The 13,147-nt window shown below is 35.2% G+C and overlaps 1 protein-coding gene across 2 annotated transcripts; it reads right to left on the reverse strand.

Moving 5' to 3' along the window:
- Positions 1-837: 837 nt before the first annotated feature.
- On the reverse strand, positions 838-7,802 carry LOC145057474 (P-loop containing nucleoside triphosphate hydrolases superfamily protein). Of its 2 annotated transcripts, none has more exons than XM_079005322.1 (28): positions 7,659-7,802; positions 7,400-7,548; positions 7,138-7,284; positions 6,808-6,957; positions 6,455-6,702; positions 6,176-6,351; positions 5,917-6,041; positions 5,800-5,836; positions 5,607-5,698; positions 5,405-5,521; positions 5,210-5,323; positions 4,994-5,077; positions 4,724-4,910; positions 4,536-4,636; positions 4,343-4,441; positions 4,141-4,254; positions 3,941-4,057; positions 3,785-3,865; positions 3,575-3,646; positions 3,370-3,463; positions 3,252-3,277; positions 3,075-3,160; positions 2,926-2,997; positions 2,627-2,854; positions 2,412-2,547; positions 2,255-2,341; positions 1,593-2,186; positions 838-1,515 (listed from the first exon to the last, which is right to left on the reverse strand). In XM_079005322.1, exons 2-28 carry the CDS (start codon positions 7,526-7,528, stop codon positions 1,111-1,113), a joined length of 3,918 nt encoding a protein of 1,305 aa, XP_078861448.1. In that variant the 5' UTR covers positions 7,529-7,548; positions 7,659-7,802; the 3' UTR covers positions 838-1,110. The 2 variants fall into 2 exon arrangements, with proteins under 2 accessions (XP_078861448.1, XP_078861447.1); XM_079005321.1 differs by having other exon boundaries at positions 1,590-2,186.
- Positions 7,803-13,147: the final 5,345 nt, after the last annotated feature.

The raw sequence follows: 13,147 nt of genomic DNA on the forward strand, positions 1-13,147 counted from the left end.
CAACCAAACACTAATCTAGATAGCAGTTATCTAGAAGGGAAGCATGGTTACTCACCTTACAGGGAGTTTTGACATCCCTACCCACAAACAATCATGTTTTCCTTGTTTTTCCTTTTTGAGCAACATACTTTTCTTTCCAACTTCAAATGGCCATAATCATACCCCCTTTACATCTACTATAAGTGATTTTAGTGTTATTAATGAAGGGTTATACATGAATCTTCTTAAAACTACACATGAATACATTTTACATTCACACTTTCATATACTCCAACAAAATATACGACTTAACCTTTTATTTAACATATAAAAAATGTTATATATTCTTTCCTGTACCTTTTATTTAACTTATAAAAAATGTTATATATTCTTTCCTCGACATCCAGGCAAATTGACTTAGAAATGATAGAGTGATAGCTAGAGACGCAAGTAGAAGAAAAGCTATGTTCTTCATTTTCATAAGTCCACAACACAACCCCATTTCCTAGCAGTTTTTGTGTGAGAATCCTTACAGCTTTCAAGGAAACACCCTCCATATCCAATTCACATGACCATAAGACAATTTTAAAAACCCACAATTACCAACAGAGTTCATCTTGACGTCAGCAAACCCCTTGTTTCGATATGAAAATATCATATCCAATTCACATGTTGATCATGTTGGGAATCATATGAAAATATCACTTTACCATAAGTACACCTTTTCAAATAAAGGATCAACATACAAGTACAACTTCTCAAATACCAACTAAAAACAACTCACTGCATGTAAGTAAAAACACAAAACATTTGGATTTCAAAATAATATAAGATAGAAAAAACCACAGGCAACCAAAGTGAAACAAGAGAACAAGTTTAGATGCATTTACATTTACAATGTAGAAATAAAGATACATTTCAACACAAGTAAGCAAACCAAACCAAACCAAACCAAACAAGCTGCTTCTCATCAATAGAGGATTGATCAATGTTTTACATAACACAACTACCCTACCCAAACAGTCCCATTCTCTATCCTCAAAAGGTACATTACCATTTACGGATTTGTTTAAACAACTAAAACGAAGAAAGAGTTAGATAGATGGATAAATGATAACTGACGCCATTACCTTAAATCCCATGATTATTATTATTTTCTTTTTCGTTTGTTGTTGGTCTAAGAGGAATGGCAGTAGCATGCTCTGGTTCTTTGTTAGCAGTCGAATCCCCAAACTGATTCTGTTGGGAATTTCGGTCTCTCAAGGGAGGATTAGAAATGGAATTGTTAGGATTTGACATTGCAGATCGCATTGCTCTGGGTAACCTTAACGTTTGTGGGATATTTGTTGTCTCAACAGCAACACTGCTATTGTTATTGTTATTATTATTACTCTCCTGTTTTTGTGTCTGTGGAGCTTCTGTTTCTGTTTCTTCTGTTTGAGAAGGAGGAGGAGCCACCACTGGAATCAGCTTGATTGCTGCTGATTTGCGCCATTTCTTCCTTGGAGCTGGAGGCTTTGGTGCGTTCGATTTCGCCTGCAAAAAAAAAAAAGTTCATCAAGTTTTTTGAAAAATAAATTGAATAAAAAAAAAATGAAAGTAAGACTCACAACTTTATTCCCAATGTCTGACAGCGGCTTTCTTTTTGAGCCCTCAACTTCGTTGTTTATCTCAGCCGGCTTATCACCAAGAGCCGACTCAAGTAACATCGCTGCCCGATTCGCAAGCTCCTGATCATCTGATAAATTAACATCACCGTCCACCAAAACTGCCACCGGTGGTGCTGGTAGCGGTGGTCGGGAATCAGACTGCTCCACAACAACCGCCGTTTCCCGGTTGGAACATTTCTTCGGGTTACACCCACACGACGCCGAACACATGCCTTCCGCCGCTCGACACTGGCATTTCATCGTTTTACATGAAGAGCTTTTGCTGCATGTACAACACTCCCCGAAGGGTACTTTCGGGTTTTCACCCGTACTACCTTCCTCAGTCGGAGACGTTTTCTGGATTTCCGAATCGGTGAAGTCGGCTTTGGAATTTCTTTTAGCGGTTTGTTTCCTCCGATTGCCCCACTCGTCCTGGAAGTCATCGGAATGTAACCAATCGTCGGAATTATCGGAATTATCGGAATCTGACGTGTCCATGTCTTCCAGTAATTCATCCAGATCTCCACTGGTGTTGTAAGCTATCGAATTCCGTAGTCCCTATAATAATATAATAATATAATTTAAAACACGTGTACATGTTAAGTAGAAAGAATTTACAAAAATACCTTGGGTCGCAAATCATACACGTGTCCTTCACCATCGTCATCTTGATTTGTGGATCTTTTTCTGAAACTCTTGGACATCATCATCTTCTGTTAAATAACAAGTAAAGTGAGAACCATAACAAAATTAGGGTTTAAGAAACACACACGTTACACAAACCTTAAGCTTTTCTTGTCGAATGAGTTCGGCCTTGTGCATTTCAATCTGTCGAATTAAATTGACGATTTTCTCCTTCAACCCTCTAATCTCCGTATCCTTCTCTCTACACGCGACTTCTTTCTCCCAAACCTGGCACCTGTAAAAGCATACAAAACGGAATTTATTAAATTTGAAGATTAAGATTTCCCAAACAATCCATGATACGAATACGATACCTTGAAGATGATGCCAGATTGAAGAGATAATTCATGATGTTTTTAGCATCCTGGAGAGATCGAACTTGATTCCAACGACCTTTGCCACTAAAGGCTTTTTCTCGCTCTTCTGCTTCTGATAACTGTGACGCCATTGCAACGATGGTTTTGGATGAAGTAGCAAGCATGTTATCAAGAGCATATATCCTTGCGTTTCTTGCTCCAGGCGACATCGTTTGACCACAAACACTGCATGCAACAATCAACAATCAACAATCAACATCAAATATAAATCAAGAAAGTGAATTCAGTAACAGAACCTTAAACTTGAATGTTTTGCCATATTTGCTTCATCCTTCAGCTCTGCCAGCTCCTTTGCCATTTTTACCCTCCTGAAATTCCATGATCAGAAAAATAATTTAGCAAATTTCATAATTGCATATTCATTAGAATTGTGGAGGGCACTCACTCTTCCTTTTGACGCTCATGTTCACAACGTACTTCATGCACACGAACATAAACCTCAAGCTCATGTTCAATTGCTTGCATCAGTGCCTGTAATGAAATTTGACAATTTAATATTCACAAAAAACAAAATATATTATTTGAGTAAAAGAATGGATTATCCATTAAAATATAGTAATACCTGAACTCCAGGTCCACTGCTACTTCCTGTAAGTGTTTTTTAGACCATTATATTGTTAGAATCTAGAAGCTAAGATAAAATATGTAATGAAAATACATTTTTAAATTTAAAAAATTACCATATGTATCACGTGAAGAAGTCTTGCGTGAATCAAGTACTTCTTTTAATCGTTTTGTAGCCAGAGCAGCTTCTTCTGTCTTCCTTTGCACAACCTTAAAAACAGAAGCAAAGGTTATTGGCTTATTGCATTTGGATTAAAACCAAAAAGAAAAAAGAGAAAAGAGAAAAGAGAAATAAGTATTGGTGATAGTATTTGAGCTTACCATTTTTTGTCTTTGATTTAGAGCTAGTAGCTTATGCATCTCATACTCATTCCTTCTTCCTTCTTTCTTAAGCTGTTACATAAAAAATATTCAACATTTAGAGCAAGAAATGAAATTGTAATGATAAAACATTAAAACTGATAGATCAAAATGAAATGAAATCCAAATTTTTATACACCATCTCAAAATTGATGATTAAAGTCTTTATACCTGGAGTACTTCTTTTTCTCGTGAGGCCTTCCATAATCTGAACTGCTCAGATTCTTGCTTGATTTTTTGTTGTAATTGTACCTAAACATTGTATAATCATAGATTTTAGTAAAAGTAATTTTAAAACTGTTGCTGTGGTTTAAATAAAAAATAAACCTTCTGTGTTTTGATTCTATGAATCTCATCCTGAAGTTTCCTTGCAGCTTCATCACTCTTCTGTTTTTGCCTTAACAACTGTGCCTGAGCATCTTGCTTCTTTTTCAACTCCACAACCTAAGATTCAAACATTCTTATTTAATTACTTATTACTCTAATATTGTTAAAACATCCATCCAGTTTAAAGAAAATGGACTCACTTGGGCTTCCAAAAAGTTCAGCTTCTGAAGATAATTTTCCTTCAACTTCTGTGTACTGTCATCAGAAGTGGTGGAAATATTTGCAAGATTGTTCCTAAGTTGCTCAATTTCTTTCTGTCACATTATCAAAAAAAGAGAAACAATAAGTGAGAAAATTTATAAATTTTCTGATTAAAATTAGCTTAGAGAAAGAAGGGCAAACCTGCAAGGCTCTCTTTTCTTGTTCCAAGTCCAAAACTTTCTTCTCATAATGTTGTTTAAGTACAGATGTATCACCACCCGCAACACGCTTCATTTCAGCCTTTTGTATATTCATAGAAGATTTAATAATAATAATAATAAATGTCAGCTTTTATAACTTGATAGACAGAATGAAAGCAGGTCAAACCATATACCTCCTTTTGTTCAAGCTTTTTGTCCAATTCTTTGAGCTCATTATCAAGTTTTTCTTGTAAGGAACAATGTTCTAGCTCTTTCTCTTCATCTTCAGGATTACCTACAAACATATAAGATTGTAAATTGACTTTATGAACTAATAATGAGCAAAGAAGATTTTAGTAAAAAAAAATTATAAGAGCTTTACCAGCATCTTCAGCAGGTTTAGAATCAGATCCAGGAAACAAATTACTTTTTGGGTTAAGAACACTTTCATCCAAATCCAAGAAATCGATAAGTTCAGTGCGTTTTGAAGTATTTGATCTTCGTGTGCGCATCAATTCTCCTTCTAATTCTTGAATTTTTGAGACATACGTTTTCAATAAACCAACATCCTGAAAAGTTTTGAAATGGTTATTAACTTTTAAAGATTTAATGAAATACAATAAATCTTGGAAGTATGTAAAACTCACTACACCTTATTCGAGTCACAGTTGTTCTCATCCCAAGGTTTACCATCACGAGCAGATTCAAGTTTTAATAACAGTTTGTCCTTTTCAAACTGTAAGAAAAAAATCATGTGTTAAAGATAGTTGAAAATAGCAAACTTACTTTACCTATAATAGCAGCAAGCTGAAATTTTTTGTAAATAAATTGATGATCTGATTCATATATTCGAATATTCTTAACTTACTTGAGCATCAGTTGCTTGTTTAGTCAAATGTTCAAAGTTGACTTGATGTTCTTGAAGCTGTTTCTGTAAGTCAGCATTGCTTGTTTCAAGTATTGCTATTTTCTGTTTCAAAAGCTGAGGGAAAAATGGCAGATTCTTAAGTTTTGTATACATGTTCATTAAGGATATTGACTGGAAATTTAACAAATGTCTTACTTGAAGCTCTTCAAATGGTGTGGAAGAGTCTCCCTTTACATAAAGAAGCTCTGCTTGCAACTGTTCAATTTGATTTCTCATTTGTTGCATTTGAGCTGTAACTGGATCCCGATTCACCTACATGACAAAAGATTAGGATGGAAACATGATGGAATAACTAATAAAAAGTTGGGTTAAATTAAAAGAAAAAGATTAATCTTACCACAGCTTTGTTTTGAATGTTGCGTGCTCGATTTGCATACTTCAATGTGTTGAGAGTTTCTTCAGCATTTGTATCTGCTGGACTTACACAAGCTACATCACATAAATTAAGAAAAGTAATGATAGTTAGCTTATTAAGGAAAATTTATACATATTCCGTAGCTCAAACATGATAAAACTTCAAAGAACAATACCTATCATTACTGTTTTGCTGTTGCCTCCTAAAGAGTCCTGAAAAAAATGCATTTTTAGAACATTTTTATATTAAAGGTGAAAGTCCAGCACTTGGTATTATAAAAATACTACAACACCTGCAAAAGGCGAGTTAACTTGCTGTCTCTATAGGGAACATGGCCACCTTCTTTTCGCTTCTTCTCATCACCCAATGCACTTATCACATTACCAAGAGCTAATAAACCCTTGTTGATATGAATTCCTAACACCACATAGAACAATAAGAGACTCATAATTAGAAAACTCATCAATGTACTATAACATCAAAATGAAGACATCATGAATCATGAGGCTGAAAGAATAAAAATGTGCACAATGTGTTAAATAATATTATACCTTCCCGTAAACGCATCCCATCAGCTCCTGTCTTTTTTGCTCTTTCAGATCCAGCAAGGTCAACCAAATGAAGCTTGGCACACAATATATCATCTCCATCATCATGAGCTCCTCCATTTGTTGAGCCAGAAATTCGTTTTTGTTCCATTGTAATTGTAAAAATGGCATGTGATCGACTGAAAGAGCAGAAATGTTGGTGAAACTAACTTAATATATAAATGATAATGTAAAAGAATCACATGAAAGTAACAAACTTTTGAATATAAAATCAGAACAAACCTTGATTGGCTATTCATATTTGTGCTCCCAGTTGCTCTGCACACAGATCCTCGCAACAGAAATGAAGCCATCTCCTCTTGTGAAGTAACTTCAGCCTCTGTTACACCAGCAAGGGAGATGCCTCCATTTGCTGTTTCCCTGATTTGAATAGGAGCCCTAGATGGCCCTGCAGGTTTTCCATTCCCATCAGCCTTGGAATATGCTGCTGAATTTGATTCCAGTAAATCAAAAACCTCCTCCTTAAATATCTGAAATGCCAATATACAATTTCAGCAAATAACTACATGTAAAAAGGGATGTGTGTAGAATTTACAAGTAAAGCCATATAAGAATAAGACCACAATTGTCATTACCTCAATGAAAGATACTCTTATTAAAAACTCGGTAGTGCCTTTGGTCTCTTCTACTTGTTTGAATATCATTTCCATCACTTTTGGAATCACGCCATTACTGCCTTCTCCGTTATAGTTTGTGCCCATAGTGTAGGTTTTACCCGATCCAGTCTTTGGTAATAAATAAACAACAGAAATCATAAGCTTCAAAACTATAACAAACGCGTATTGTCTAGTAATGAAGAGAGACAAGAAGCATTGTGAGCATTCTGACTACATATTTGACTATCATAAACCAATTGTGCACAGTAAATTGTTTCATAGAAGAAAAACAGGTGAAGGAAAAAATACCTGGCCATAAGCCAAAACTGTGGCATTGTAGCCATGAAATAGTGCATCAACCAGGGGAGCAACGCAGTCATCAAAAATCCGAGAGGAGGGATACCCGGTACTCCCATACACATAATCAAATGTGAAAGAATGCGAACCAATTTGCACCTAATTTGCAAAAAAACAAATCCGGTATAAATCTCGAACTTTTTACTGAAATTCAGCAGTAATCATATACAACCACATCAGTTCAAAAGTAGCAACTTATGGTACGTCCAATCACCTGCGGTTCGCCGGGAGTGACACTGATGCAATCAGAGCAGCCAACAAGAAGCTCCGGAGTAACCAGTGGTCGAACATTAACAGCTACTCGAACAGATTGAGATCCATTTTTCCCATCGGGTCCATCCATCTCGATTCAGATTCCAAACCCTATAATTGAATAATAATATCAAAACCAAACAAATTCAAACTGCATAAACATGTTTGTGATTGTTTGCGTGTATAAAGTATGGATCAAGCAAACAAGAGAAATCGATTACCTAGGGTTTCGACTCTGTGTTTATGTGTGTGTGTGTGTTTGTGTGTGAGAGAGAGGGAGAGGGAGAGAAAAAGAGATTTTGAATTTGGAGAGAGGGAGAGACTTGTTAGAAAGAAACGGCGCTTTCAGATTTGAATTCAAATAAACTTTCAGAATTGGTGTGGTCACGTGAGCTGCATGTGATGCTACTATGTATTTTCTTTTAACATTTGCCAAAAAAAAATTATATAAAAATCCAAGGAAATTGAAGATAGAGTAAATTACACGAATCGTCCCTTGTCCAAGTGTCAAAATACACGTTCAGTCTTTATTTTCAAAAATTAACTCGGATTGTCCCTCATTTGGTTAAAAGTTGCACGTTTCATCCATCGTTAATTTAAATTTACACACTTAATCCCTTGCGATACATGAAATTACTACAATGCCCTTTTTAATTTATTTTTCATTTATTTTTAACATTTCTGATTATTTTTAATTACTGAAAAATATTTTAATTAAAATATATATTTTTTCCTCTTTTGTAACACTTAACCACCACCAGTATATAGAGTTCTACCGGAAATATACACACCCGCCCCTTATTACCACCACCGGAAAATAGAGTTCCACCGGAAATGTGCACACCTGCCCCTTATATTCCCCTCCCGATATGCTCTTCTCCAGAACTCGAAAATAAAAAATAAAAAAATCTGAAACTTGTAACCCAAATGATTCTAAAAACATAAATTTGTTTTAGAAGTCTCAAAATCGTTCCATAAATCAAAAATGATGTTGGATCCTTTTGAAAACCTGAAATATACACATCGATTTCTCTCCCTCTGATCTCATCTGATTTTTTTCCTGAAATCCTTGACCCTTCATCGCTATTTGTTTCATCGTTCTTCTTCCTGATCAGAGAAACACAAAATACAAATACACCTTGTGTATGTTTGTTGATGCGATACATAGGGAGAGATAAGGTAAGAGAGAGATAGAGAAAGTTAGCAAACATGTTGTCACCATTGCCACCCATATGCTAGGATTTTGAGAAATCGGAATGAGATGTGTGGTTTCAGATCAAGAACTTTGGTGGTTTCATGAAGGATTTCACTTTGGGGGTTTTTCCACAATTGGAGTTCGATTGGGGGTTTTAAGAGGAGGCTGTACAGGGTGGGAAAGAGGTTGAATACGTAGAGGAGATTCGTCGATGGAGACGATCTGTGTTCGATTCGAACCTGGTTCTCCTATTTGAATCTCCCTCTTCTCCAATGGACTTATGACATGGTCTGGTGATGATACACACTGAAGAAAAAACGGGGGAATGGAGATGATATGTTTAGGGTTTATAGTCTTTCTTTTATTTTTATAATAAAAAAACAATAAATAATTAATTTTTATAATAAAAAACAATAAATAATTAATTAATAACAATTAGATGGAAAATAAATCATAAAAGAAATAAATAAGGGCAAAATTGTCTTTTTATGTCCGGAGGGATGAAATGTGCTACTTAAACCAAATGAGGGACGGTCCGAGTTAATTTTTGAAAATAGAGATTGAACGTGCATTTTGGCACCTGGGTGACGGACGATTCATGTAATTTACTCTTGAAGATAATTCGGCAAGATTAATGCTACCATACGGTAGCGTTTGATAATAGGGCTAGACGGAATAGGATTGGACATGACTAAATAGAATTGAACAATAATATATATATATATATATATATATATATATATATATATATATATATATACACACGGAATAAGATTGGACATGACTGAATAGAACTGAACAAGAATATATATATATAGACGGAATAAGATTGGACATGACTGAATAGAATTGAACAAGAATATATATATATATATATATATATATATATATATATATATATATATATATATATATATATAATCAATGTGTGTTTGTTATATATTATCAATGTGTGTTTGTTAGTATTACGTCAGGACAACAAATAACAGTCAGGATTACTATATTGTTGTTCATATCAAAATAAACAACATAACTTTATAATTACCAAATAATCTAAATTCTAAACAAAATTTATAACTAACAACGTCAATATTTGGTATCATTCTTGAAACAGTAAATTTATTGTTGTTGAAACCTAAATTAAACCCAAATAAAAAATCTTTGTTGAAGAATAAATTCATATTATTTGTTTAAACACAAATATGAGCAAATCATATAAAGGGAAAAAACAAATCATGAAAGCACTGTGAAAAGTATACATTCTTCAAATATATAATTTAAAATTATTTATTTTATCAAGTTTCATCTACCACCATATAACAAATCATGAACGAGTATTAGGAAAAATGATACAAATAGTTTTCCTTTTCATTTTCTTGTAAGCATCGTCTCTCACATTCACACCTAAAACATCTAGAAAAATCCATAGGTTTTCTTATTTCATTCTCAGTGTTCATTTGTTATATTCTCAAGTTTGATCTTGATTCATGCCGAATTCGGTTTTAGTCATTGAAGTGCTCTCTTCTTCATTCTCCTTCGACTTCTTGATCGATCTCTTTTCTAACTTATCATTCTACAAATCATGAAGCAGATGTATACATACATACATTAAATTGTTCGAGAAAATAACAAGCACAATCAATAAGATCTTAGCATGTGCAAGTAGGAGTGAGAAGAGGAAACATAGACCAAGAGAATAAGAAAAGCAGACCGAGCATTCGAGATGGACATGAGAGAAAGCAACAGATGGAGCAGCATATCAGACTAGGAAAGGGAAGCTTTAGTAGGGAAGAGGTGGGGGTCATCAAGGTGTTTCTAGGAGTAGTTGTCATAGAAGTGTTGCTTGACAGTTGAAAGAAAGAGGGGTGGACAAGGATATAAGGTGGATTTTTTGTCATTTTCTTTTTTTGTTCCATTCAGTTCTATTATTTTAGATCTATTATTTTAGATGAGACTAAAATTTAACAAATTAGTCTCATTGACTAGTTTTTGTTCCATTCATGTCAAACACCTTATGAACTGGTTTTGTTTTGTCTAGTCCAGTTGTAGTCTAGTTTTGTACCACATACTAAACGGTGCTTATAGGTGTAGATTTTATTTGAGAAAAAAGTTGATTTACATAAGCTTCAAACGTCAAATAACAATAATTTTTCAAAATAACAATTTTTATAATTGTTATTATATATAGCAAGCATTTTGAGAAAATTCATGAAATGACCATAGGAAAGGGGTTGGTTGGAGATTTTAACCATGAAAAAACATGTTTTGTAAAATGACAATGACTTCCGCAGAGGGGGGGGGGGCTTTGCAGAAGCATTAAACCTCTAAGGAATGGTACTATATCTGAGGTATTGAGGTGGCAAGGGTAATATTGTAAATCACACAAAAAAAAACATCGATGCAACTTGGTTGTCTGTGGAAGGATGAACGGGTTAGGCCGGTGGGGGGGGGGAGGTTTGTTGTGGAACGAAGGCGGAATGAAGAATCGATCGATCGTTGAAAGATTGTTGTTATTAGATAGTTAGACGATCTGTAACACCCCGACTCTCAGGTATAAGTTTTAAAGCCTTACATACATGTTTATGGACCTACTCGACGAGTTGGTTTCCCCAACTCGTCGTGTAGAGGCGGGTTAGCCCGCATGGATTATTGGACCTACTTATCACACCCCCAAACCAAGGATGGCGGAAACGTCCGGGGGTGGAGGACTTCATGTATAATATCACAACAACGAGTATAATAGTGCTTAAAGTACATACAACCATCATAAATATAATCGAGAGTTACATGGTTTTATAAGTGTACATGTTTCAAAATCGATTGCAATATAATGATAAAATGTTTTGACTAACGTCGAAGTGTTCCATCCTCAAAAGCTGGTAGTCACCTGTTTTTATTGGTTACCTAAGAATACAAATAATTTTTGAAAGAGTGTCAACAATTAAGTTGGTGAGTTCATAAGCTTTTTTATGAAGAGTTGAAATTTGTTATATGTAAATGTAGTGTTTGTTCAAGAACAATCCAATATTTTCCTTATAAAATGTTTTGCTGTCTTAAGACCCAAAGACTCAAATGTACAAGTATTTTCCATACTTATGATAGTATATGAAATTTTAAAATAAATAAAACCCTTCTTAATATAAGAAGTCCCGTAAACTATGTGTCGTTATCTCCCTATGTGAGTCGTTATAACCATACTATGACATAGTAGACCCGCTGCGACGTTCTTCAGGCATCGGAATGTTATGACATTTGTCACCCTGACCTGTCGGCCGAGCTGTTGCAAGTAACTTGGGTGTGGGTTGCCAATCCCAATATAGATCTATATACAACTATCACGCTCTCCCTACAAGAGACTCTGGTTATAATTTACAGGAATTTTAACAAGGCAACCGTGTGGGGCATGGAGTACAACAAATGAACACCCAAGTTCATTAACACCTACAGGTGGCGAGCCTGCCAGTGTTCCACTAGACCGTCTAGAAAAGTCTGTGGTCGTCATCTAAACTCCGCTAGATGACTGAATCAACAACAACGAGACCTCTCATCAGTTTATCACACGTCAACTACCTACCCAGTTTTACCCAACATTTTTGTAGATAGCAACATGCATATTCATTCATATTCAACTTATAAACTTGATAAGATATACATTCAACACTCATTCCAGATAAACAGAGCATATACATATATACATATATACACACATAGCACATATTCTATATGAGATACTTCATATTTATGTGTTACAAGAAAATGGAAGATACCCTCACTCAAAACATATACTTAATACATACAACAATACTTGTATTAACAATCGTGTATATGAAAGGGACTATGCACTTAATTGATAAGAAGATTATCAGACAACACTACGGCTCTTCAAGTAGTAACTCTTCGATGAATCCGGGATATCTTCACACACCAGGCTTCTCGTGGGCAGAGCTTCGACTCGGAAACTCTTTTCTTCTCGGGATCTTTGGAGCTTCGAGACTTCCTTCGGATGTTGGGATGATATCAAGGCTTTGGGGGTACTTCAAGACAGCTAAAGAGGGTATCGGGAGTAAGAGAGTGAAGGAAATAGCAACCATGGTTGGTTGCCCTTCGATTTCTATTTATAGGGCTGAAATTCGACACTCATGTCGTGAGCCACAAGTGCTCACGTCGTGAGCTCGATGTCATTGCATTCGTCATCAAGCCAATTGCCCTGGAAGACGTCCATCATATGCTCACGTCGTGAACTCTCTGTTCACATCGTGAGCTCTGACACATGTGTTGAAGTTCGTGCCCTGAACTTCATAAATTCATATCTTTCGCATACGAGCTCCGTTTTCGATGTTCTTTATATCCACGCGTAGGTGAGATTATGCTCTACAACTCTCGTTTAGACTACGGCGGCTAATTTTGAAAACTTTTATATTAACTTTTATTATATTATTTTTAGTAGGTCTGGACATGAAAACTCCATTAGAAATTCATAACTTCTTCATCCGACGTCCGTTTTCGTCTGTCTTT

This window comes from Lactuca serriola, chromosome 6 (assembly GCF_051521515.1).
Source record: "Lactuca serriola cultivar US96UC23 chromosome 6, Lser_US96UC23_V15, whole genome shotgun sequence".
Classification (NCBI taxonomy): Eukaryota; Viridiplantae; Streptophyta; class Magnoliopsida; order Asterales; family Asteraceae; genus Lactuca; species Lactuca serriola.